General features: G+C 34.7%; 1 protein-coding gene across 1 annotated transcript in view; it reads right to left on the reverse strand.

Annotated features, from left to right (window-relative positions):
- rb1cc1 (RB1-inducible coiled-coil 1) overlaps positions 1–21741 on the reverse strand; it is a 40255-nt gene extending 18514 nt beyond the window's left edge. The window contains exons 1-10 of the mRNA XM_056450251.1: positions 21420–21741; positions 19551–19682; positions 18794–18920; positions 16029–16199; positions 15640–15842; positions 12978–13404; positions 7740–7910; positions 5368–5552; positions 2089–2275; positions 1832–1913 (exon numbers count right to left, since the gene is read on the reverse strand). Of these exons, the coding sequence (XP_056306226.1) occupies positions 1832–1913; positions 2089–2275; positions 5368–5552; positions 7740–7910; positions 12978–13404; positions 15640–15842; positions 16029–16199; positions 18794–18920; positions 19551–19621 (1624 nt within the window). The 5' untranslated portion in view covers positions 19622–19682; positions 21420–21741. The remainder of the gene's footprint in view (positions 1–1831; positions 1914–2088; positions 2276–5367; positions 5553–7739; positions 7911–12977; positions 13405–15639; positions 15843–16028; positions 16200–18793; positions 18921–19550; positions 19683–21419) is intronic.
- Positions 21742–26192: the final 4451 nt, after the last annotated feature.

Consider the following 26192-nt stretch of genomic DNA (forward strand, 5'->3'; position numbering starts at 1 on the left):
TGATAACCTAGTAAACAACAGTAAGCAGTTGATTAGTCATGCAAGTGTAATTTTTGCTACGTTGAGTTTATTCTGCAAATGATTGTCCATCTCCTTTTAACCACATTATTTAGCACTAAGGTTGCACTGATGCCAATACTGGGATCGGATATTGGTTCGATACAGAATATTTTTGCTGCATCGGGTATCGGCCAGCTGGTACCAATCCAAATCCGATCTTGTGCATGCGCTAAATTCTGTTAACTAAGCCATGAAGGTAGCCTATTATAAGGCACTAGAAAGTTGTCATGTAGGCCTGCTATATCCCAAATGTTCTGAAGCCGTTCTATAATTTAATGTGAAGTACAGATGAATATCCACATGCTTAAATTCATGTTCAGTTCAGCGCTTCCCTCCGCTGCGCCTGTCAATCATTCATCTCCATTCATTCACAATTTAAGCTGCATGCCGAGTTCATGACAACATGAAAAACTTTCTCTAAGACTTATTGTTCCTGTTAGTTTAAGTAATCAGTTAAGAAATGCATTTAGTTTTGCATTAAATTGGTTCATTTTGACCTGCAACATTGCTGTTTCTAAATCATGCTACGCTGTGTCTGTTAGATCAACAGAGCGCATTCACAACCCTGGAGTAGAGAGGGTTATTACCTGCTCTTCACACACAAAGTAGGCCTACCTGAAACTTTAAATTAGAAAAGGCTCAATAATACATTGGACAGATCCTCAACGCACTGATTTCTTCCCATCGTGCTGCTCAGTTTTGAAAGTGTCTGCAGATATCCGAGGGCTGCGCGCTGTGTCTTAGTGCTTCATTCACGCATCCAGCTGCACAGACGCGGCGTCAGCCGCTCCATAAGATTATTCTCATAACGAGTTTCTGTTCTCTCATCCATTCGACTGAGTTTATTCTTCTGATGTGAATACTTTAAGTGCTGCGAACAGTTTGTAAAGCCTGGCTCATTGTGGTCAAAGTAGTTGATTATAATAATAAAAGTGAAACTGACGGATGCATATGAATTGTGATTAAAAAAAAAATATTTAGCGTAATATAGGCTACACTGAAACTGTGAATATTTCACTGTCATTTTATCATTTTATACCAGTTTGTGTTTTAATGCTTAAGCATATAAGAGGACCTTGTTTTAAACTTTCTCCGTTTCACTCGCGGCGAGGGATTATTAAGTAAAACTGGCCTCAGACAGTTTATTTTAGAATGCGTTAAACCTGCAAGAAAATACCAGGCTTTGCTAAAAGGCTGATTATTTTACCAACAATTAGGGTCAATAGTAGTAGCCTATTACAGATTTCAAAGAAAAATATTAATATTAAAAGAGGAAACATAAGCTGGACCACAACTGATCTGTCATAACAAATACTCAAATAATGTAGCCAAGTTTACAGCAAGCATCATGTTTTTAGTTAGATTGTGCCGTCTGTCATTTAGAGCAGGTCTATAGGTCTGTTATTTTTACCAAAGAAGCTTAAGGGGAGAAAAAAATAAAATAAAATAAAAATATCGATCAATACTCTGAATTTTAGTATCTAGATCAGATCGGTTCCAAAAAAATGGTATCGGTGCATCCCTATATAGCAAAATTCAAAACTACATCAAGCGAGATAAAAAAGAACTTAGCGAGTGAATTAAGTTTTTTCTAAAGATTATTTGTTTCCATTACTTTTTTCTTATGTAATACTTCAAAATAGGCATTAACACAGGGTGATGAAAACCCAGCTATAGTTATTCTAAACCTATATCCGATTCTATTATGCACACCCCTAACTCAGTTGTCTGTCTATGTTCCAAAACTTTAAAAAGCCAACCAAGAACTTACTGAATAGCTTTCCAAAGGTTTCCCTTTTTACTTTTTCTGCCTCATAGAGGTTTTTTCCATCTTTGACAAGAGCATTGGCCCACTGAAAGAAACAATAAATAAATAAAGAGCAAGTTACTTTTCTGAGATCGGATCAAAAAGCAACAACAGGACATGCTATTGTTATTGTAGCTCAAATTGAATCGGCTTTAAAAACCCCAGTGTGCATTACATCCATTCCTTATAAATGACACAAACTAAAAGCAGCAGATTCTTACTTGTCTGTAGTGTCCTATGAACATTTTGCGCCGGACCACCTCCACTACAGCAAGACAGTACATCTGTGGCACAGTACTAAGCGCCTCCACAACCCGAACGCGCTCAAGCAGCTCTGTCAGCAGCCGCAGGAGAGCCTGCAGCTTCTCTCCATCCTGATCAGCGTGAAGCATCACGTAGCAGCACCATCTGATGGAGAAGACACCATCATTCAGTTAGTAAATGCCATATATCATTGAAATAATAATTATAAGCCCTCTTGTATATTTTTCCCCAATTTCTTTTCAACGGAAAGAAGATTTTTTTTCAACATTTCTAAACATAATAGTTTTAATAACTCCTCTCTAATAACTGATTTCTTTAATGTCATGATGACAGTACATAATATTTTACTAGGTATTTTTCAAGATACTAGTATTCAGCTTAAAGTGACATTTAAAGGCTTAACTAGGTTAACTAGGTGATTTAGGGTAATTAGGCAAGTCTTTGTATAACATTTATTTGTTATTTATCGCTTAAGAGGGCTAATAATATTGACCTTAAAATGGTTTTAAAAATTAAAAACTGCTTTTATTCTAGCCAAAATAAGACTTTCTCCAGAAGAAAAATGTTACCGGAAATACTGTGAAAAATTCCTTGCTCTGTTAAACATAATTTGGGAAATATTTGAAAAAGAAAACAAAAATTCACAGGAGGGCTAATACTTTTGACTTCACCTTAGGGCTGCACAATATTGGAAAAATCTGACATTATGACATTTTGTTTTTGCGATATACTTTGTTATACTTGGAAATAATTTTTGCTCACAATTTATTTTAAGGTTCAGTTTGCTCCTTATTTGCTCGTTAATTGTTATTAAGATAGTTTAGGTATTGGCTAGGATTAGGGATGTAGAATAAGATCAAACATGTGCTTTATAAGTACTAATAAGCAGCCACTATCTTAATAACATGCAAGCTAATGAGCAACTAGTTAATAATGAGAATTGGCCCCTAAAGTGTAACCGAATGTATTAATTGTCATTGACTGGGATGATTCTGTAATGGAGTGAATCATGCAAAACGTAATAAACAAACTACAGGCATAGACAAATGCAACAAAGCAAAGATTAAAGTGAAATAAACAGTGCATGCATTATGGTTTTGTATATGTAAATGTGAAAATTACACTGCAAAGTCAACTCAACATTGCATACTGTATATTTGCGATGTGACTATTGCAGATGCACATATTGCAATATCGATGCTGAAACGATGTATTGTGCAGTCCTACTTCATCTGTATGCATTGTAAAATAAGGATGAGTTCACTTCCAGAATTAAAATGTACTAATTGTTATTCCCACCCTTTTCATCCAAAATTTTAAATCTTTCTTTTTGAGTTGAAAAGAGCTTAGGGGAAATATTTTATGATTCCATTGCATACAATAAACATTTGTGGTCCTCATTGGTACTTTGAGCCTCCAAGCTTTAGTCTCAATGCTGTTTCAAATGGCTTAACATGATCCATACCAAGAAGTAACAAGCTGAGCAAGGTGTTAACTAATGAAACAATCTGTCATTTTCTTAAAACAATAAAAATCCCAGAGCTAGTACTAGATGAGATTTTTTTGTTTAAAACCATATATAAATATTTATTTGTTTTAAGTAAAAGACCAATCATTTTGGTAGTTAAGAGCCTTAAGCCTGATTTATACTTTCGCCTGGTGCGAGTACCTCATCATTCAAGTTTTTTTTAATCAAACTTTGATGCATATCTCGGACAGTTCTACCTATTAAAGTATTAATGACAACAGAACACGGGTTGCTCTAATAATATATATTTTTTATTATAGAAAGAATAAACCATTATCACCAATAAAGTCCAGAAAAACAGGGTATCAGTACGTTGTAAACCGATAGGTTCAAATATTCCTTTTCAGGTATCAAATAAATAATTTGTTCCTAAATTATAGTTTTGTAACTATTAAATTATTTTAAATTCAAAATGAATGGTAAAAAACATATTTCTGTACTGAAGTAATCTGTTTTGGTTTTAACAAACTTATCCCTTTTTTTTACAAAAGCTTTCCTCCTTTCCCATGGCTGTTGCAATTTCTAGCCAAGAATTATTGTCCATCTGGTTATCCCTATGATCACGCATGGGCGGATTATAAAGATGTCTGTACAGGCGTACCTGTATCAGACAAAATCTCTTAAAAATGATTCATTATTCAACCAGGGTATATGCAGAAATTCTAAAGGTATTTTCAATACTTAAGACTTTTTAAAGACCTTCTCAGAATATTTTAAGACCTCATCGCCACTTCAAGTTCTAATCAGTATCAAACCTTTAACTTAATAAACAGTTGTTAATAAACAGTTGTAGTTAAAGAAATCAATGGAGCACAACCATGCATCAGAACTCAGATAAGCTCGGAAGAAACAAAGCTTGAAAGAATAAATTATGAGGTTGTTTACAGCGACAGGCTTCAGCCACTGTTTATACTCGTCTTTCTCCAACCAGGAGTACGCAAACTTACATTTTCCCATTTTACCATCTGTTTCGCTCTATGGTTTCGCAACATGTGGAGAGCGTCACACCACCTTCCCGTGTTTGTCGCAAATTATGTAACATCATTGGCAGGATGAGATTTCCCAGACGCGCCCAGGCCCGAAACAATCGTGTGGATCGAACACACCGTTGTTAATATTAGGAGGAAAATATGAATATATTTATGCTTTTTAGGAGTCAAACACTTTGGACAATGCTTGAACAAAATTTAAGACCTCGTAAAAACGCAATTAAGACTTTTTAATACTTTTTAAGGGCCTTAATTGATTTTTCAACTTTTAATACTTTTTAAGAATCTGCGGACACCATGTCAACTCAAAATGAAACACGGCGCCACATGAACTGTTCACTCGAATCTCAAAAAATGTTGTGCGCTCCGCAAGCCGAAATCAAAGCGAACCTCGACAAACACCGCAAAGACCTCACATTTGCCGAGCGCACTCAATCGAACTAGCAGACTTGTTGAGTTTAAACGAGGCTTCATTCTGTATCAGGGCTCTTTAAAACTGCAATCTGGAGGTTCAAACCAGTGACCACCTTAAAAGTCCACTATATTGAGAAAAATCCTGTGTATCCTGCTAAAACCTTACATTCATTTCCACTGAAGAAAGAAAGATACTAAATTCTTGAATTACAGGGAGTTGAGTAAATTATAAGTGAGAGAATCCTTTAAAAATACCCAAACTACTTGGCAAGCAGCAAACAAAAAAAAAAAAACATTGCTCTTACTTGAGTCGAACTTGAAGGTTGTTGGCGAGCTCTTGTTTGGCAGTGGTACACTTCTGCTTGATGTCTAGTAGCTTCCTGTGATTGGTCAGCATAATCATCAGCTGGTTGGCGTGACTCAGACACAGGTCAGGAAGCACCGAGGTGTCCTTCAGGTTTTCAGCCCTCTTCTGATTGGCAAGAAATCCCTAGTGGATGTCAGAGCAGAACACATGAAGAAGACTAGCTTCCTGAAGAAATTCAAGGTAGCACTATTTTTAGGTTCACAGCATTGAGTTTAAGTAAATGAGGCTGCACAGCTCATCAGCACAGCAAGGTGGCTGATTCAAGTCCCGGCTGGGCCAGTTGGGATTTCTGTGTGGAGTTTGCATGTTCTCCTCCTCCAGATCCACTGGTTTTCCCCACAGTCCAAAGACATGTGCTATAGGTGACTAGAGTACACAAAATTGGCCACAGAGCAGGAGTGCCTGTCCATGAGAGAGTGTATGGGTGTTTTCTAGTGCTGGGTTGCAGCTAAAAGGGCATCTGCTGTATAAACATATGTCAGAAAAATTGGCGGTTCATTCCACTAAACCAAAGGGTAGTGATGGTGAGTGAGTGAGTGAGTGAGTGAGTGAGTGAGTGAGTGAGTGAGTGAGTGAGTGAGTGAGTGAGTTAAAGGGAAATTTCCATTGTTGGTGAACTATACCATTAAGAGCTGGACAGTGTCTGTCAGTTTTACTTTCCTTATTGAAAATAAGGGTGGAAAAATCCGTTGCCTATAGCTTGACACAAACAGAAACTTGACAGACCCTCTGCACTATAAATGTGCGCTCTGATCCACTCATCTAATGAATGAAGGCATTATTGTGACAAAAAAATAGGCTAAAATGTAATCAAAATGCTAAAAATAGCCAACACTACTTTTTATTATAAATTGCAACATAACACTGTTGCAGATCAGAGAATGAGCATACAGTCACATTACTGGCACAGTCAAGCTGTTAACCCACTTTGGTTGAGGAAATGGACAGTGGTGCCTATATTAACTATATTTATGGTCCCCACTCTATGCCAAATGTTAAATTTCTTAATTTTCACTGACTAAAAAGCTGAATTTTTATATTTCTTATATTTTGCCAAAGAGAGGCGTGACCATTGTAAATAAAAAAAATAAATAAAATTTAAAAAAAAAAACGATCAAGACTTCAGGTCTCATTTACTTCCAATCATTTTCAGCAAATCAAAAGAACTATTGCTGCTTGATGTTCAAAAGCACAACATTTTAATATATTTGTTTGCTGACTGACTGACTAATTGACTGGCTGACTGACTGATTGATTGGTTGATTGATTGATTGATTTAAATAAAATAGCACAGAAAAAAAGACCAACATATCAACAGGCAAAAGATGTGAAACAATGTGAAAATACTAGCTACACAAATAGTGACATTACTTTTTGTTCAAACTACTTATTTAAAATAAGCTGAAACAACTTAATTGTTTTATGTTCAATCCACTTAAATTTGTTAAAACTAATTAAAGTTAACTTAATTCCTTTATGTTGTCCCAACACTAATTATTTGTAAGGAGCCCAGCATTTTTACAGTGTAAATAGAAAGTAAATTTTTAATAACAAATAAAACTCCATGATATTCCGTAACTTGGACAAGAAAATACAAAATTCTGTGACTTTCAGTGTCTGGAAAAGAACTTTTAAAATGCCATGATATTCCAGAACTTCCATGACCAGTGGGGTCCCTGTATATTAGGCCTGGCAGCAAACGCACAATCCAAAAAATACATTTATTCAATCATGCGCAAGTATGCCATATCCCTTTAACTACCCAACCAAGAAAAAAATGTTTGGATTGCATTTCTTAACTCCTATTGTCACTAGTTAATACACTCAATGCATTTTTTTTTAACACATCCCATAATTTCTAAAATGGTATGGTAAAAGTACCGGAAAATAATACACATACTACGGAAAATCAGAAAATACGAAGTGTGAGACCAATAAATTTAAAAAATATTCAAAATAATAAAGTAAAACATACTAAATCACCTTTTATTTTCTTTACTAAGTATGCCATAAAATAGTTCCGATTCTCATTTAACATGTTTTGTTGTTGTTTTTTTTACAATAAAACCTAAATCAAGTGTAGTAGTTCAACAGGATGTTTGTTTGATTTTTCTCTTGTAAACCAACAATGCTCTGTGTGTAACCATTATTTAAAACTATCATTCTTTAAATGACTTTAACATTTAATATTTATACATCATTTAAAACAGTTAAAACATGGTAAACTGTTTGGTAGAGTGGGCAGTCAAAGGGTTAATGTTACTGTAATTAAACAGAAATGGTGGAAATATATTAAGAATGAGAGCTTACCTGAGCAAGTTCCTTCTGTTCATTGACCAGCTTTTTACAGCTTGCAATCATTTGGTCAAGCGCATACAATCTGTCCTCAAGACCTTTGATGGCCTTCATGTTCTGATTATCCAATTTGGTAATGGTTTCACGGCATTCAGTCAGAAAGGGCTGGATAATTCGTGGATCAAGCTGGACATATAAAGAATGAAAAATGTGAGCATAAGTTCAGTAGTGCCTGAAGTAGATCATATTTATTTAATGGTTATGAGAAGATACTGATGATATTGAGATGGATGCATTAAGCAGACCAAGTGATCATTTATTTCAAAATTCACTGATCAAAAGGGCATTTTTTTTAAATTCTTTTCAACGTTACAATTTTTTCTGACACATTAAATCAATTTAATGTGTCCTTGCTAAATAAAAGTATTAGGGTGCTTTCACACCTGTGGTTCGGTTCATTTGGTCCAGACCAAATGATACATTGTAGCATTTCTCTGCCGTTTTGGGTTCTTTTCACACCACACTGATTGCTTTGGTCTGAACCAGTTGAGTAAAATCAAAATGCAGTCATGTGACAAAATCAACACCATTCATTGGCCAGATGTTATTGAACGCATTTCCTAAACTGCTTTTCGATTGGTCAGAATTAACATGCAGGAAAAAAACAATGGAACTCCCGCAAGTTAACAAACCGGCAGAAACAAAATGTCGCTGTACTGGCTGATTGTATCCTTGGTTATAGTATACTATATAGTTCGTATAGATCACTTTAGACAAGCTATCCATTTCGAGAATGAAGCACAGCTGCGGCTGGAAAACAATGTTTTAATGCATTGCTATCAACGAAGGCGTTAAGAGGAGGTGTGAATTAATTTAGCTAAACTGCGACTTGGTCATCTTCCGAAAATACTACCAACAATCCATCAAGTAATGTTTTTCCCTCTCTCTCGCTCTCTCTCTCTCTCTGTTTAAAACTGTTGGTAAAGCGCTGTCAACAAGTATTTTTCCTCCAAACATCGGACTACGGCAGCTGGATTAGTAAAAAAGGCGCAGTACTTTTTGCGGTTGGGTCTGTTTTAGTTTGGATCATATTCTCACCACAAACAAACCGCTCCAGGGTTCATTTAAAAGTGTACCAAGACCACCTCTTCAAGTAGGTCTCGGTACGCTTTTTTGGTGCGCTTTTGGTGCGCACTCAAGTGCGATTGCCACATTCACACCTGCCCAAACGAGCCGTACTAAGAGGGAAAACGAACTCTACTGCACTGTAAAAAATGAATCTTGAGGCTTGTAATTTTCATTAAAAAAATTGATGTGGTCATTAAAAATAATGTGAATATTTTCTTTAAAAAATTGATATTCTGGATTTATTATAAAATATTAAGAAGATTTCGCTAATATAACTAAGATTTTAATTTTACTTATTTTTTTAAGCAAACTAGTGCAATTATTAAGCTTAATTTGAGAAACCAATTAAGCTAATATTATTGAGGAAAGATGGCTTCACGTTTATTTTAAGAAAATTCACTCAATTATGTGGATTTGATTGAGATGTTTGCATTTGAATCTCAACAACGGCAGTGATCAGACGACATTTTGAAGGAGCAGATCAACAGCGAGCATGTTAAGAGGTAAGCATTAACAGTTTATCATTTTATTGTCTTAAATAGCCTAAGCTCTTTCAGGAAAGACACATGTTTTTGCCATATGATGTATATAGGGATACACGGGTATTTTTAACCACCTATTCCTATTTGAAATTGATTTGCTTCAATGTTCATTCTGAATTATATAATGAAGTTGAACAAATTATTTGCATCGTAATATTTAACAGCAACGATCAGGCAACAGTTAAGCAGACGAACAACAGTGAGCTTGTTAAGTGGTAAATCTAAGCTAAGCTAAGTTAGCTAGCTATTCAATGAGGTTTATGTACAGCTAGTGCTTTTCCATTTCATAAGGTTCCTTTTACAGCATTGCTGATGTAATGTAATGAACTGTGTTTATATATAATACTGTACATAAATACTAATATTTGTTTGCTTCATTTTTCAGTTTAATGAAGAAAACGTTTGCGGAGTTTTCCCACTAAAGAGGAGCAGTTTATTGAGGCAGATTTTGATAAAGAGAATGGGTGCCATACATCAGGTATTTTAATAATGTTATTTGTGTATTATTATTATTATTATTATTATTATTACTAATTTCTTCACTTTTTTGCATCAGACCTCACATTAAATCAGGGATGAATCAAGAGATGTCGTCCTCAGTTGCTGGTCTATCTGTATGAATAAGAGGAAGAGCTCATCCAGGAGTGCAATGTAAGTGTCTCAAACTGTTTCAGATATTTATGATCTTCCGAAAATTGCATTTTATATTTTTGCATGCTTACAAAAAAATATATAGCTCAAGCATTACACTGTTGAATGAACTATTCCTTGTATAAACATGGTTTGTTTTTATAAATGTCTGTACACTAGTATACATTTAAACACCCTGTCCATTATAAGTCAAAATACTTGTGTATTTGTGTCAGTCAGCAACATCTACTCAAACATTATGAAGAATTACTGTTCACAGATATAAAAAGAAATGGTTTATTTCATTAATATATTTCCTTAATGTGTTTTAGTAAACCTTAAACATTTGAAATGTACAACTGCATAATTTCAATATAATAAACGTAAATGTTTATTTTACAGTGTAGGAATGCACAGAGAATTGCTGTCTGTCAGAGGGATGACCAACCATGAGGACTTCTGCATTGTCTTGGAGGATAAGTGAGTCATGGCTAGCCTGGAAAATCTAGAATCGCTGAACTGGATTTATACAAATATTCCACAAATTAAAATCACTTACAAAGAAACGAATATTAAGTTTGCAATACACAAATTCTGTCAAATTTTGTCTAAAATGTGACTATTCTTATAAGCTAGTTGACAGAAATTTTTTTTCCATGACATGGATAAAGGAATTTTTATCAGAGATTAACATTGCTGTAAATTTTACATAGATTTGTTTAACATATTGTCCCATTTTGTTATCAGTGTAACATGTAATAAAATGATATTTGGCCAAAATGTATTGTGTGTGTATTTCATTATACATTAAATATTTTACATTTTATGAATGAGTAATTTTCAGTAATAATATTGAGTAAATGGTGATTTATTTGCATATATTATAAATGCACATTTCACTGATAATATTAAAATCATCATCTATCATCTAAAAAAACTAGTAATTTTCACATGATTCTTTCAAGTGGTTTTTGTTTAAAAAAATAAATATGAGTAAATGGTGGTGGATTAGCTTAAATTATAAGAGCACATTCCGCTAATAATATTAAAATCTTCATTTATCACTTAAAACATTTAGTAATTGTCACATGATTCATTCAAGTGGTTTTTGCTAAAAAAAATCAAGTCTTGAAATTTACTTAAAAATAATACGTGCAATAGTGTTACCACAATTTTTTTTTGTAAATAGCACATAAGATTTTTTACAGTGTGCGATTCAACCGAACTAAATAATGCAGGTGTGAAAGCACCCTTATTTTCTTTTCTTTTTTTATTCTATTGAAGCACATAGTATTTTAAGCATATTTCATTTGTTGTAAGGATGTGGTGTAGTTGAAGGTCTCAGCAACAACAGAGTCTTTTTTTTTTTTTTTTTTACTTGTAGTGAAATTTATGCTTATATTTGAATAACCCAGTTAATAAATACATTTATCTTATTTACTTTAAAAGTACATAGATTAAAAGCCAAACAGAAGAATATTATTGTGAATAAATGAAGAAGTGATGACAGAATATTAATTTTCGTGTGAACTATCCCTTTAATTCCACTGCCAGACTTTGTGTTTTTGCATTACTCCACATTTCTTTGTTGTGTAAGAAATATAAATAATTTCTACTCACTAATAGAAGCACAGATTAGTTATGAGCAAAAACATAAATAATACGTTCACCAAAATTGTGAAACCCTTTCTAAGTTGTTTGTATGGGCAAATTTTCTACAGTAATGTAAAAATAGTCAAAAACGTCTCTGTCAACAATCTTAAACTATTTTATTTGATTTGCTTAAGTCACTGAAATGCCAATTTCCCATCTTTAAAGGACAAACGTCACATCCATAAAGCTTTTTTCCTCATTGATGTAAAAATGATAAATAAAATCAAATAAACAATTTTTGGTTATAGAGAGTCACCTCTTATCCTTTTGATTAATATTGTTAATTCAATTTGTGCAGTTTAAGTAAAAGAATTTCTACAAAGTATGTTTCATACTGTAAACTTGCATACTTTTTTGGTCACAGTCATAATGCATGTTTATTTTCCTCATTAAAGGAATAAAAAAACATTAAGAGATCGATATTTTTTTGATCCCACAACTGTGTATAATTCTTTTGGAAAATATAACCACATATTTCAATGTACTACTAACATATACATTCACTGTGAGTTTTTACTTTAAGCATCACAACCACAATGCTGGAACTGCTCTTATGTTTTATAGCATTGCAAAATCTCTATCATGACACATTTCTGCCATCGCATAGTATATGTAAGAGATGATGTACATCTAGCCTGTTGTTCTAAAAGAAAAAAGCCAGCCAGTCATGTTGTATACAGGGGGTCAAATTTAAGACAGTTTAAGACCATTATGAATTAAATTTTAGACTTATATTGGGGTAAATACTGAGGATTTTTTTCTAATGTCCAGTAGATAACATTTTTTATTGTGTCCCATTAAAAAACAATCTAATTTAGTTATTTATTAGCAACATATTTCAAATACTGTGCCAAAAGAAATGTATAAATGTGTCTGTCCAGGTCAGTGTCCTCCCCTTATAGTATCATTATATATATGGAGAACTTTTAAACAAATGCTTTTGATAGGATGTAAGAAATAATTACCATATTGGTAAATAGAGTTACTAAATGTAACTTTTGTTACAAGTTTTACTGAGATGGATTGTTGGCGATTGGATGGGTGCTGGCCCGATTGTGTAGCTTTACATTGACATAGGAAAAATAAGTCCTACAACACACATATTTCAGTGAATTTAAGACTTTAAGGCCTAAAATTTAGTTTTTTAAATTGAACATTATAATACTTTTAAAACCTTTTGGACACAAATACTACCGGCTAGATGTACATTATCCTGCTTATTACATGGCTAGATCAACTGATAATCAAGATTGTTGCTGATTATTATTACTTCATGGTAAATGAGTGTTCTATTACTCACCCTGTTGATCGAGTCAAAACACTTCCTTACAACTGACTCTACATCATTAGGTCTGTCCTGAACGTTGATCCAATCCAAAAGAGTGACATTAAAACAGGGCATGGCCATCCTCTCAGGAGACTCCTCCTCTTCCTGTAACGCTTCTTTCAGACTAGAGCTGCTCTTCAGTCTGTCCTGAGGAGAGGAAGACGCCTGGGAGGAAGCAGAGACTGGTGAAGGAGACTTTTGATTCTTCTGGCTGTCAGGAGGACAGAGGACAGCAGAGCGGGCGGACGCTTGTGCTATTTCTTCATCTTCAATGTCATCGTCTTCATCTGTGATTCTCGGGTGAGGGGAGCTGGATTTCTCCATGCTTTCTCTGTAGCTGTGCCGAGTCAAACACTCCAGTAGTGGAATCTTCGCCATGACTGAAACAGCAATGCCAAGCCTGACCAAAATAATTAGTGATACTATTGATTAATACAGATGCACTACTGAATACACTAGTGTTCATAAGTCTGTTATTTGATTTTTTTTTAAATCAAAGATACATTAAATCATTCAAAAGAGACAGCAAATACATTTAAAATGCTAGAGGCCACGGTCCTTAGCCTCCTTGTAGAGCAACCGACTCCCATATAAAGAATCACCGGTTCGATCCCAGTTCAGAGCAGGTTGCGTGCACTATTTAAGGTCAGAGGAGTTAGGTTTACCTGCATAGCACTTCGCTAGCTAGCCTCCATTACATGTAGAGGGTATATGCAGGAATCCTAAAGATAATTTCAATACCGTTTTTAAGATTTTTGAAGACCTTAGAATAATTTAAGACCTCATCGCCACTTCAAGTTCTAATTAAATCAGTATCAAACATTTAACTTACATTTTCCCATTCTACTATCTGTTTCGCTCTATGGTTTGGCTCCATGTGGAGAGTGTTACATCACCTTTCCGTGTTGTCGCAAATTACGTGATATCACCCGGACGGAGGAGCTTGGCCGGACACGCCCCAGCCCAAACCAATAATGTGGATCGAGCACGCCATTGTTAATATTAGGAGGAAAATAAATATATTTATGCTTTTTTTTGGAGTCAAACACTTTGGACAAAGCTTAAACAAAATGTAAGACCACGTAAAAACGCAACTTAATTCTCTCATAATTGATTTATCAACTTAAGATCTCGCGAACACCCTGATGTATATATAATTATTATTTTTTTTACATTACAACTGTAGGCGACGCAGTAGGTAGTGCTGTCGTCTCACAGCAAGAAGGTCGCTGGTTGTTTCCCAGAGATGGGTTGCGGCTGGAAGGGCATCCGCTGCGTGAAACATATTCTGGATAATGAATTAATTAATTACAACTGTATTTTTTATCTAATTAGCCTTGATGATCAGAAGACATTTTTCACGAACTTAAATCATACTGACCTCAATATCTGAAATGAAAGTAGTAGTAACAATAATAATAATGTAACGTTTTTTTATAGTGCCTTTCCAGTGCTCAAGTATGTGTTATGGTAAAATGACAGTATAATAAAGAACACAAAGATATATATCAGTATAACAAAAAATGGCAAATATTATATGTGAAAAAAATTTATAAAACTAAATAATAGAAGAGGCGAATGAATAAAGAGGCGTATCTGCATCAACAACTATTAGAAAACCAATCTAATTCTATTTTAAATGAACATTTATATTTTTTATTATGTCTTGAACATTGCATTGAGGAAGGCCAAAATGTCTGTGTTTTGTATCACCTGAAGAATGTAAAATAAAAAGAGAGAAGAGAAAGAAAAGAAAAAATAAATGAAGAGGAATAAAAGAGAAAGAAAAAAGAGAAAAGAACAAGATAGAAGAGAAAGAAGAGGAATAAAAGAAGAGAGAAAGAAGAGAAAGAAAAGACAAGAAAGAACAAGAGAAAAGAAAAAGAAAAAATGAAAAGAGGAAGAAAAGGAAGAAAAGAGAAAAAAGAAGAAGAGAAAGAAAAAAGAAGAAAAAAAGAGAAAGTGAAAGAAAAGAAAAAAAGAAATGAAAGGAGGAAGAACAAAAGAGAAAGAAGAGAAAGAAAAGAGAAGAGAAAAGAAATGAAGAGGAATAAAAGAAAAGAGAGAAAGAAGAGACAAGAAAAGAAAGAAAAGAACAAGAGAGGAGAAAGAAAAGAAATGAAATGAAGAATAAAAGAAAAAGAAGAGAAGAGAGAAGAAAAATAAAAGAGAAAGAAAAGGAGAGAGAAAATTAAAATAAAGAGAAAAAAGAAGAGAGAAAGAAGGGGAAAAAAGAGAGGAGAGAAAGAAGAAGAGAAAGAAAAAAGAGAAAGAAAAGGAAAGAGAATGAAAAGATGAGTAAGAAAAAGAGAATAGAAAGAAAAAAAATGGAGAAAGAAAAAGATAAGCAGAGAGAATGAATAGAAAAATAAAACAAAAGAGAAGAGAAAGAAAATAAGAAAAAAAGAAAAAAGAAGAAAAAAAGAGAAAGAAAAGTAAAGAAAAGAAAATGAGAAGAAGAGAAAGAAGAAAAAAGAAAAAGAAAAAAGAACAGAAGAGAAAGAAAAGAAAAAAAGAGAAGAGAAGAGAAGAGAAAGAGAAGAGAAGAGAAGAGAAGAGAAGAGAAGAGAAGAGAAGAGAAGAGAAGAGAAGAGAAGAGAAGAGAAGATGTATCTGGAGTCGTTCAATCACATACTTGGTGAGTTTTATTTTGATGTCTTCAAAATCCTGTTGGTAATTTGTGTAAGCGGTGTCGAATTTCAGGAGGAGTTTCTGATAGGACAGGGTGCAGTCGTCCAGGTTAGCCATGATGGCTGCCCATCCCTGGTGCTGAAGGTGTTCATCATGGACCAGACGCTCACAGAACGAGCAAAGCTTCTTGGCAACCTCAAACATTTCCTTAAAAAAAATGCAAAACGTCAGATCTCATTTGCATACAAAATCCACTTCTATTCAGCCTTCCGCCATTTACAAAAAGGATACGTTGCTTTGACTGTATTTGCATTGTGGATGAACAGGGATGTGTAAAACTGGGTTATTGTAAGTTGTTCATTAGGTAGGTACAGTAAAAAAGCTGGACTGTACCAAAGCCAGCTGAGTGCGGGAGGCGACGGTGTGAAAGACGGCAGGCATCATGAGGGACTCCTCCACCTTCAGCTCCATCTCATTCTCAATGGTGAAGGTTGTTTTGGGGATGGTTGGAGCTCGGTCACACAAAATCATCTCTTTGTTGAATAAGAAGATTGGATTGGTGTCCTGAAAATAAAAAGAGAGAAAAATGAGACATCAAGTTACTTTAAGATGAATTAACTTAGGTTCATTTTAAATGGTGAAAACTGTAAAAATAGTTTTAAGGTTTAATAAAACAACTTTTTGAATGTTTCAGAAAATAAATACATTCAAGATTGAAATTAATCATACCCCTGGCCGATTCTGCCTTTTACTCAACCTGCAAGATTCTTTTTGACCCAGAAATGACACAAGTTTCCCCCAAAAGATAATAAGATGATGTACAGGGGGCATCATTGTGGGAAAAATATTTCCCAGCTTTTATTTACATTTACTGTTACGTTCGCTTGCAAAACGTATTCTGGATATGTGTGTGCGTTTGTTTGTATGTGGGTGTGTCGTTTTATGCGTGTGTTACAGATACGAACGGCATTGGAGGATCCGCATTTCGTGCTGATGACGTTGGCCGCTGACGCTGGGTTTGCGCCACCAATCGCTGGTCGGCGTAGAGTTTAAAAGCCGAGCCCAAACTGCAATGGCGATCTCTATCTATCTCTCTATCTCTTTCCATCTCTCGCTCTTACTCTTTCTGGGGGTCTCTGTGAGGACAGTCTCTCTTGCGAGGGCTAGTCTGAGAGAATGTGTTTTGCTTGTGTTTAATTCTCTTGTCTAAAGTTTTGAGATCTGAAAGTGCAATGGGTTTGTTTGTGAACTTGTTCAGTTAACTGATGTATTTGAGTGATACCTCGGAGAGATTGTAGGAGTGAGTGAGTAAGTCGCGCGATATACATATACAACACCGAGATTTATCTTTTGTATTAGTTCACTAGGTTCAGGACAATGTGCTGCTTTGTGTACGTTTTGTTTTTAGTTAGAGTAGTTTAATTAAGACGTTTGGTACGTTGAAGATGTTTCTTTTCATGCTTTTCTTTTCATATTTAGTTTAGTTTGTTGAAAACAGTTATTGAGTTTTGTTATATTTCTTTCTTTGATTTAAGCACATCTAACTACTTCCTCTCCCCCCAGGTAATTAATCATTTATTTATTGTAAATATTTTTCTTTCACTGTATAATATATTTTCACTGGTTTCACTGGAAGTATGGGCAATAAACAATTCCAATGATATTTGGTTCTCAAGTCGTTTCTTTCTCCCTCCATTTGTTACACACACACTCAACTATTATATGTTATGTCAAATACCCTTAGTTTAATATTAACATCTAAAAGGACGAAACATGAACAAAAAATTTAAGTCAAAATCTGGCAAATATATTGGTAATATTTGGTATTTTACAAAAGACTAAGCATAAACTACAATATTAATATGGTATGCAAAATTTATTGTTAGTGACAACGTTTACATGGACATCAGTTATCAAATGATTTGCCTTAATCTGACGAGTTGCTTTTTGAATGTTCCTTTCATGATGCCGTTTTACATGCTATATCACATAGATCGATTAACGTCATTGTGTGACCACGCTATCCATGTTCCTCCAGAGTTTCATGTAGTTTTATTTAAAAAACTTGAACTGCAGTTCGGCAGTTTCACTTTCAATTAGGAATATTTCATTGATGCCCCCGTGATAAACTGAGGTGTTGGATGCGAGTACGAAGTAAGAACTGGTGGAAGAGTGTCGTTTTAATGGAGTTTGATACCACACGCCGAAAGGGAGAAAAAAACCTTCGCATATGTGTGTGTGTGTGTGCGTGTCTGTGGTCCTTTACCGACTCGGTAGGTGCAGAAACTAGTGTCAAACAGCCATGTATGTATGGATGATCCTGCCGCCAAATGCAGTGAAAAGTCCTACATGATGACAATAGTTTGATTGCAGTTTTTACAAGTCTGTACTGCACTTCAATAATGCAACTAAAATAGAGTATTGTCTTAATCATATTAAAATTGGATTATTGGTGTTCATGTAAAAGTACTCCATGATAATATCATAATAGTTCATTTATCAATGTTCTAAGTGACATTAGAGTTAGTCACTCATTTTTGCTAACAACAAACAAAATCATGCCTATTGGACAAAGACAGAATGACCTTTCAAATTCATGTTATGAAAGCCAGAAATACCCTTTTATTGGTTTTGTGTTTAGTTACGTAATATTACACAAGCAATGGTGCTTTTTGCAATCACAAAAGTGTTGATTGATGAAACATTTTTATCCAACAATTTATTATTAAATAAGTAACATTTTAGATACAACAATATGTTTTTTTAGTATGCTTCTAAATTCTGTATCTCAGAGAAATCTTCAGTGTGATATTTCTTTATCCATGACAAGCCAAATCAGTCAAAGGCATCAGCAAAAAAAATCAAGCTACAAATATATTGTTTAATTATTGTTATTAAAGGTTCTCCCAAAATATTGAGATTTTTTTGTAAAAAAAAAAAAATAATAAAAAAATCTAACTACGTGTTAGTTTTCCACTACTGGGTTGCAGCTGGAAGGGCATGTGTAAAACTTATGCTGGATAAATTGGCAGTTCATCCCGCTGTGGCAATGCCTGACGAATAAAGGGACTTAGCCAAAGGAGAATGAAAGAATGAATGAATGAATTAATTAATTAACTAATAAGTGCTGTTGTGGTGCGATTTTGCTTGTTACTCACTGTTCCAGCGCTGTAGCTGCACACCCGCCTCTCTGCCACCATACATTCCCCTCCATTGACCACCAGCACCTGGTGCTGGATTGCAATTTTATATTTGGCCTGAATGGCATGTTTAAGGTCCAAAACACTAAAAAAAAAAAAGCATAAAGCACAACACATTACATTTTTAGTCACGCAATAAAACAAATCACGGCTCAATTAACAAGCAAATCTACAAACAGAATACAAAGAAACGGAAATGAAAAGATTTGGACTTTTTAGAGATTTTTCGATTTTATGCAGTCAATGTGTCTTATGAAAAAATATGCACATATGTAAATGATATGCAAAGAAGACAAATGTAAACAAACTTTATTAATTAATTTCAAGATGTTTAAGGACAAAAATAAATACAAATTTACCATAAACTTAAATTAAAAACTTTAAATAAAAATCCTTAATATAAAATTATTATCATTACTTAATGCTAAAAGTTTGAGTTTGTTTATTTTTGCAAGCATTTACATTAGTTAATTTGTTATGAAACTTTAAAGACTAAGACAATTCGATGATAGTTTATGTATTACCTATATTAATACATTTAACAATACCGGTAAAATGCTAATGCATAAATACTGTCAAAGTTATTCAAACAATGTGTTGTGTAATACAGTTATACATAATGGATCCAAAAAACAAACAATCCCCTTAAATTTTAACTGCATACAGTACATTATCTTAAAAACATTAACGTTTCAAAAGAAAGCTGATATCTTACGTTTGGACAGCAAGTTCAGTGTCAAACGTTAATGTGCTTCCATTGTTGACTTGAAACACATACAACTTCATGTTGAATTCTCCGCTGAGTCTGCCTCCAGCTTGATTTGTTCATCTAGTCAATTATGGTAGTCTGATTGGGGAAAATAATATTAATAAAATGCACAGAAATCAACTTACATCAGAAATAACAATTGATGATAATACATTTCTGGTTTCAAGAAATAAAATAATAATTAGGTAAAAATATTAAATGAAAAAAATACACAAACAGGTTAATAAAATGTTTAAATTAGGGGTGTAAAAGGTATACATATTCATACAGAAACATTTTAGTAGCACTGTTTACAGCATATGCCATGATGACTATTTTATCTCAAAAATAAGCAGCAGTTTAATTTATTAGTTAGAGCAATAGTGGATTATTGGCTTTAATATCATGATAATATGAAAGCAATACATTCATTTATAACATTAGCTGATATTTTTTTAATTCTAAAAATGTTTTAATATTTTTAAGGACATAGTAAATAATTTTTTAAAGACAGAGTATGTAATTTTAAGCAAATCACTTTAAAAATGTTTAGTTTTTCCTTTTCTGTCGTATAAACATTAAAAATTATGACTTTAAAACCATAGTATGTATCGAAATGCCACGTGTCTTTGTTTTAAAAGGACAGTTCACCAAAAAAATAAAGATTTTGATTTCATTAACTTTTATCAAACCATTATGAGATTTTTTTATAAAAGAAAGCTGAAAACCTGTAACTATTGATTTTCATAGTGTTTGTTTTCCCTACTACGGAAGTCACTGGTTACAGGTTTTCAACTTTCTTCAAAATATCTTCTTTTGTGTTCAACAGATGAAAGAAACTAGGATTTGAACCACTCTAGAAAGAATAAATAATGAGTAAAGTTTCATTTTTGGGTGAACTGTCCCTTTAAATGTTTAAATCTACCACCCGAAAAAGACCTTTAAAAAAACAAGCACATATAATCTACAAGGCTACATGACGTTCAGTAGATAACAAGCTGGAAAACCCCCAGATAACCAGCTAATCACAGTGATCAGAGACCTCTTTCAGGCCATAACAAAAAGAGAAAAAGCTTTTCAGATTATTGCATGAATATTGCATTAATCCCCGGAGCTATAAAGTTGTTAGAGCTGTAAAAAAAGACAAAGATCAGCATGACCAACTCTGGGAATATTTAGTCTGAGTCATGACTCATGTTTCTGCCTGTGGGTAAACACCATCAAAACAAACGAGAAGACCCTTTGTGGCCTAATTCCACATGAACGGGCGTGAAAACTTTGACATGATGCATTATAACAACTGTTAGCATGGACACAGGGAATTAGCACGTGGTTGGCGTGAACCACATGGATAACTAATGTATTTAATGAAGTGTGAACAAACTGACACAAAACATCTTAATAAAATATAATGTTGTTTGTTGACCACAAGTTATGTTTTAATATTTATTGACAGCGTTTAAATAGCTCATGATCTCTTAGATCTGAAACTGCTTGTTTCTTTAAACATCTCTCTGTTTACATGTAAACAAGAAACTTTTGATGGCTACAAGTCTTTGTTTTGTTCTTGCAAAGGCCCTAATTACTACTTAGGGTGGTTGACAGTATAACCAAACATCTCTCAAACCATCACCAGAACACTAAACCTTCACTAATATCACATTACATGAAGAAAAAACCCATTAAACCCTCATTCAACAGCATTCACTCGTATGAATTAACATTATCTATATTTTGAGTCAGAAGTCGTCATTTGTGTTTTAAATTATTCGGTATTTGACTGTTAACCTCAGCATTTACAACTTAAAGAAGTAAAACCGTACTGGATTGTCTTACCTGAGTTGTCTTCAGTCCATTGTCTGCATTAATGCAGATTAAAAGGTTGTTTTTAGGCGAGATGTGGAGGTTTCTGTCAGCTAAAGGTTGAAGCTGTCGGGCTAACAGGCTAAAGCTCATCACTCCGAACACGGGCCTTTATTTTTAATTTCCATAAAACGCGCGAACTCATCCACAGCGGGCTGGGATCAATCCATTAGAGCTTCATCTTTCAAGAGATTGAGGTTAGGAGGGCTGGTAATAAGATATGAGTTTTGTCATCGAGCTTTTTTTCTCGCAGGGTTGTGTAAGGCTCCGCTAATGCTGTTTCTCCTGCTGCTGTGTTTTGTTATTGTCGTCACTGCGCAGCGAGGTGCATTCTGGGAAGGGCAACGGTCGGCACTAAAGCGCTGTTCTCGGGTCAGTTTACACGCCTCGCGTTATATCGTTTTGACTGTTGTTACTGTAAAGAAGTTGTTGATCTGAAATCAGCCGGCCTCTAACTGCTGTAATGACAATGTGTGGGAAGAAAAGGTTGGGAATAAAAGCTATTTAAGTTCTTAGGATCATATTATGTGGTTTACTGCTAAAAATAGCAAGTGAAATAATAAAATCTTTTTAAAAAATGTTATTGTCCTTCAGTATGAGTGTATTGTCATTTTTCTTTTGTGATATTATAACTGTAAAATCTAAATAAATTGTAACACACACTCACTGGTCACATTATTAGGTACACCTGTCCAAGTGCTCCTTAAAGCAAATTTCTAATCACCCAATCACGTGGCAGCAATGCATTTATGCATGTAGACATGGATAAGACGATCTGCTGCAGTTCAAACCTAGCATCTGAATGGGGAAGAAAGGGGATTAAAATGACTTTGAACGTGGCATGGTTGTTGTTGCAGGACAGGCTGGTCTGAGTATTTCAGAAACTGATGATCTACTGGGACTTTCACGCACAACCAGAGAATGGTCCGAAAAAGAGAAAATATCCGGTGAGAGGCAGTTCTGTGGATGTAAATTCCTTGTTGAGGTCACAGATCAGAGGAGAATGGCCAGACTGGTTCCAGCTGATAGAAAGACAACAATAACTCAAATAACCACTCATTATAACCGAGGTCTGCAGAAGAGCATCTCTGAACGCACAACACTTCGAACCTTGAGGGGGATGGGCTACAGCAGCAGAAGATCACACCGGGTGCCACTCCTGTCAGCTAAGAACAGGAAACTGAGGCTACAATTCACACAGGCTCACCAAAATTCAGTTCAGGCTGGTGGTGGTGTAATGGTGTGGGGAAATTTTCTTGGCACAATTTGGGTCCATTAGTACCAATTGAGCATCTTCTGATGGCTACTTCCAGCAGGATAACGCACCATATCATAAAGCGTGAATCATCTCAGACTGGTGTCTTGAACATGACAGTGAGTTCACTGTACTCAGATGGCCTCCACAGTCACCGGAGCTCAATAATAGAGCACATTTGGGATGTGGTGGAACGGGAGATTTGCATCATGGATGTGCAGCCGACAAATCTGCAGCAACTGCGTGATGCTATCATGTCAATATGGACCACAATCTCTGAGGAATTTTCCAGTACCTTGTTGAACCCCCACATCCCTCAAAGGTGGTTATAAATGTTTAAACACGAGCATATTGACAACACAAAACATGTCTAAAACAGTCTAACAACCATAGGCTATTATTGATATAGTCATTTATTAATTTGTTTAATTTACTATTATCCTCACCTAATGAGACTGGTGGACACAATGTTTTAGTACAAGTCTATTCTTTCTTTAATTTTGGAGACCACCACTCAGAGATAATTCTCAATATTCAGTTGTGACCTGTATTTATTTTTAATGCATTTGATTGCCGTAAAAGTTTCAGAAAGTCTGGTGCTATAAAATCAATCTGCTGCATCTGACGCTATTGCTGTGTTGTTAATCTAACGTAAGCATACAAAATTAAAAGACTGATGGCTTTTTAATTTTGTGTGCTTGCGTTATAACAACACAGCAATAGCGTCAGATGCAGCAGATTGATTTTATAGCACCAGATTAAACTTTCTGGCACTAAAATATTTTCAGTCAAATAGACTTCAGCATTTATTTAGTTGTTCAAGTGTAAAACGAGATGAAAAGCCATTTACACGCACACACCGTCAGGATCAGCAGACGAGCGCAGAAGCTCCATTGAAATACTGGGGTAAAATAAATATTCATACTTTTTTTTGTAATTGAACTTTTTTATTTTATTTTGAACTTTTATACCCCACACAACAATACAAAATCAACATTCAGGAAAATAATGTAAATAAATTATAATAAAAATAATAACAAAATAAAAAATATAACAAATATAAAATAATACAATACAATATGACAGACAGTCAAATTGACAACCCTTCAAATTTCCTTTTATGTGCTCTCCAAATATTGCAAAAAGCTACCCCATTTCTGATTAAAAGTATGGGTGGAGTCCTGAAGTCTTGCCAACATACGTTCATATGATGCAGTAGAAGTCAGCAGTTCAATCCAATCCTTAAAAGAGGGAGTATCTGAGTTCTTCCAACTTCACAGCACCAGTCTCACAGCAATAATACATCCTGGAATGACTATCCCAGCCTGTGCTTTAGATATTCCATTCTGTAAAGTGGATGTATCACCAAGAAGACAGACTCTTGGGGAATAAAGTAAAGGTTGTGCCAGCCATTTCTCTAGGTTTTGAATAACTCTTGTCCAAAATGGAGCCACCAAATGACATTTCCACGTTCAATAAATGTTAAAATTATTTTTTTTGGGACAACAGACCTTAAAGGCAGTGATTTTGTAACGCCATACAACTCACCAGAAGTGCTTGAGTTGAGTTGAGTTTATTGGTACCAGTAGGTAGATTATTTTTGCAGCAAAGTTTGGCATTTGATACAAACAATTAAATCACATATTCATACCCACATATACACATAAAAAAGTACCTTATAAAATATTACAATTTATTCAGAGCAACAATAGGTGATGGGACAAAACTATTCCTGTAATTTTTTGTCCTACACTCTTAGAAATAAAGGTACGTGAGCTGTCACTGGGGTGGTGCCTTTTCAAAAGGTAAAAATTTGTACCATAAAGGTCCATAATAATACCTCAAAGGTACATATTAGTACCTACAATTTACAAAAGTGTTCCTCTTAAAATGTTTAGGTACTAATAAATACTTTTGAGGTACCAATATGAACTCTTCAAGTACAAATGTGTACAAGAGTGACAGCTCGTGTACCTTTATTTCTGAGAATGTACCAAAAAGCATCTGAAACTTTCGACTCGATGGGAGTAGGATAAACTCCTGAGACAGAAGATGAGAGCTACAGCTACTAATATTCTGGGCAATCTGTAAAAGCTGTTTCAACACTCAGCTGTGATTCACCAATTAACCTGCTAGACCACCTAATAACTGGGCTCAGTATATTCCTGTTTTAAAGGGATAGACTTCCAAACCATGCCACCAAAGCAAAGGATAGAATAGTATCAATAAAAGCACAATAGAAAAGATTAAACAAATTGGGACCAATGTGAAAACGTGATCATTTCCTGAGACAAAAAAAAGCGATGATGCCCCTTCTTGCACACAGCATTACAGTTTGCCTTAAAGTTTAACAGTCAATAATGGTACCCAAATATTCTTTCCACACATTCTACTTTTTGACCCCGGACATTAGTCACCTCAGCTGCGGTATGATTCCTTCTAAAATCAATAATCATGTCCTTAGTTTTTTTGCTGCCTTAACTGAAAATTAAAAGTCCTCCTTCTACATATACCTAACATTTCTTACAAAATGTAAGCTGAGAAAATACTATTCCTTCTATGCTAATGAAGGACTACTGAGACATTCCAAGCATGGGATGGGTCCTCCTGGCGTATTAAGTTTTCCCTGACTCGTCACTTACTTCAAAAAAAAAAATCTACGAGAAAGCATGCATAGTAAAGATCACCATCATTTTATTTAAACTTTAGTTTTGTCGACTGCGTGCCGACACCTCCGCATAAAAGACTGTTAATGCCGGTTTTGCAACGCATGAGCGGCGCGTGAGCAGCGGGTGTTTTTTCGGCATGCGTGTTAACAACCGGGACTCGCACCGGGAGAAGAGCAGTGCGTCTAGCAGGAGGGGTGTGTGATGTTAAATAAAATTATTTTATAATAATATGAATGAATGAAATAATAAATATTTCAAACCACTAATATGTCAATAAAAGTCACTTTATTAAAATGTAGAGTTGAATTTTTAACATCAAAAGTCGACAGAGCAAAGATCAACATCCAATAATTCAATTCACAACCATAAACAGAAAACACTTGTGAATCACAAAATACGGAAACTATTTGTAACCCAGGTTACTAGAACCATATTAACCTGTAAGTAGAAATGAGAAATATATTATAACACATAGAAAATAGTTGCTAGATAGATATTTGAGCAATAGATAGCCAAATATTATTTGAGGAACAATAGTAAATATTAAAAAATAATAATTACTCACGAAATTGAAAAATTAGAGTTAGCTCCGCCCATTAGGACTGCGTCATCGCGAGTCGCGGGAGTGAGTTGCGTCTTTACACAGAGGCCAGAGTAAAACGACCGGCGAACGAGGCAACAGCAAACTAGCGCGATTCCCAAGATAAGTTTTTGATAAGTGAGATTAGAGAACTGATATAGAGATAGAGATAGAGAAAATTGATACCTGAGTAAAGTGTTCGAGAAAGAAGTGTTCTAGAGAGAGAAACGTCATCAGAGAGA

Source organism: Danio aesculapii, chromosome 24, assembly GCF_903798145.1.
Source record: "Danio aesculapii chromosome 24, fDanAes4.1, whole genome shotgun sequence".
Classification (NCBI taxonomy): domain Eukaryota; kingdom Metazoa; phylum Chordata; class Actinopteri; order Cypriniformes; family Danionidae; genus Danio; species Danio aesculapii.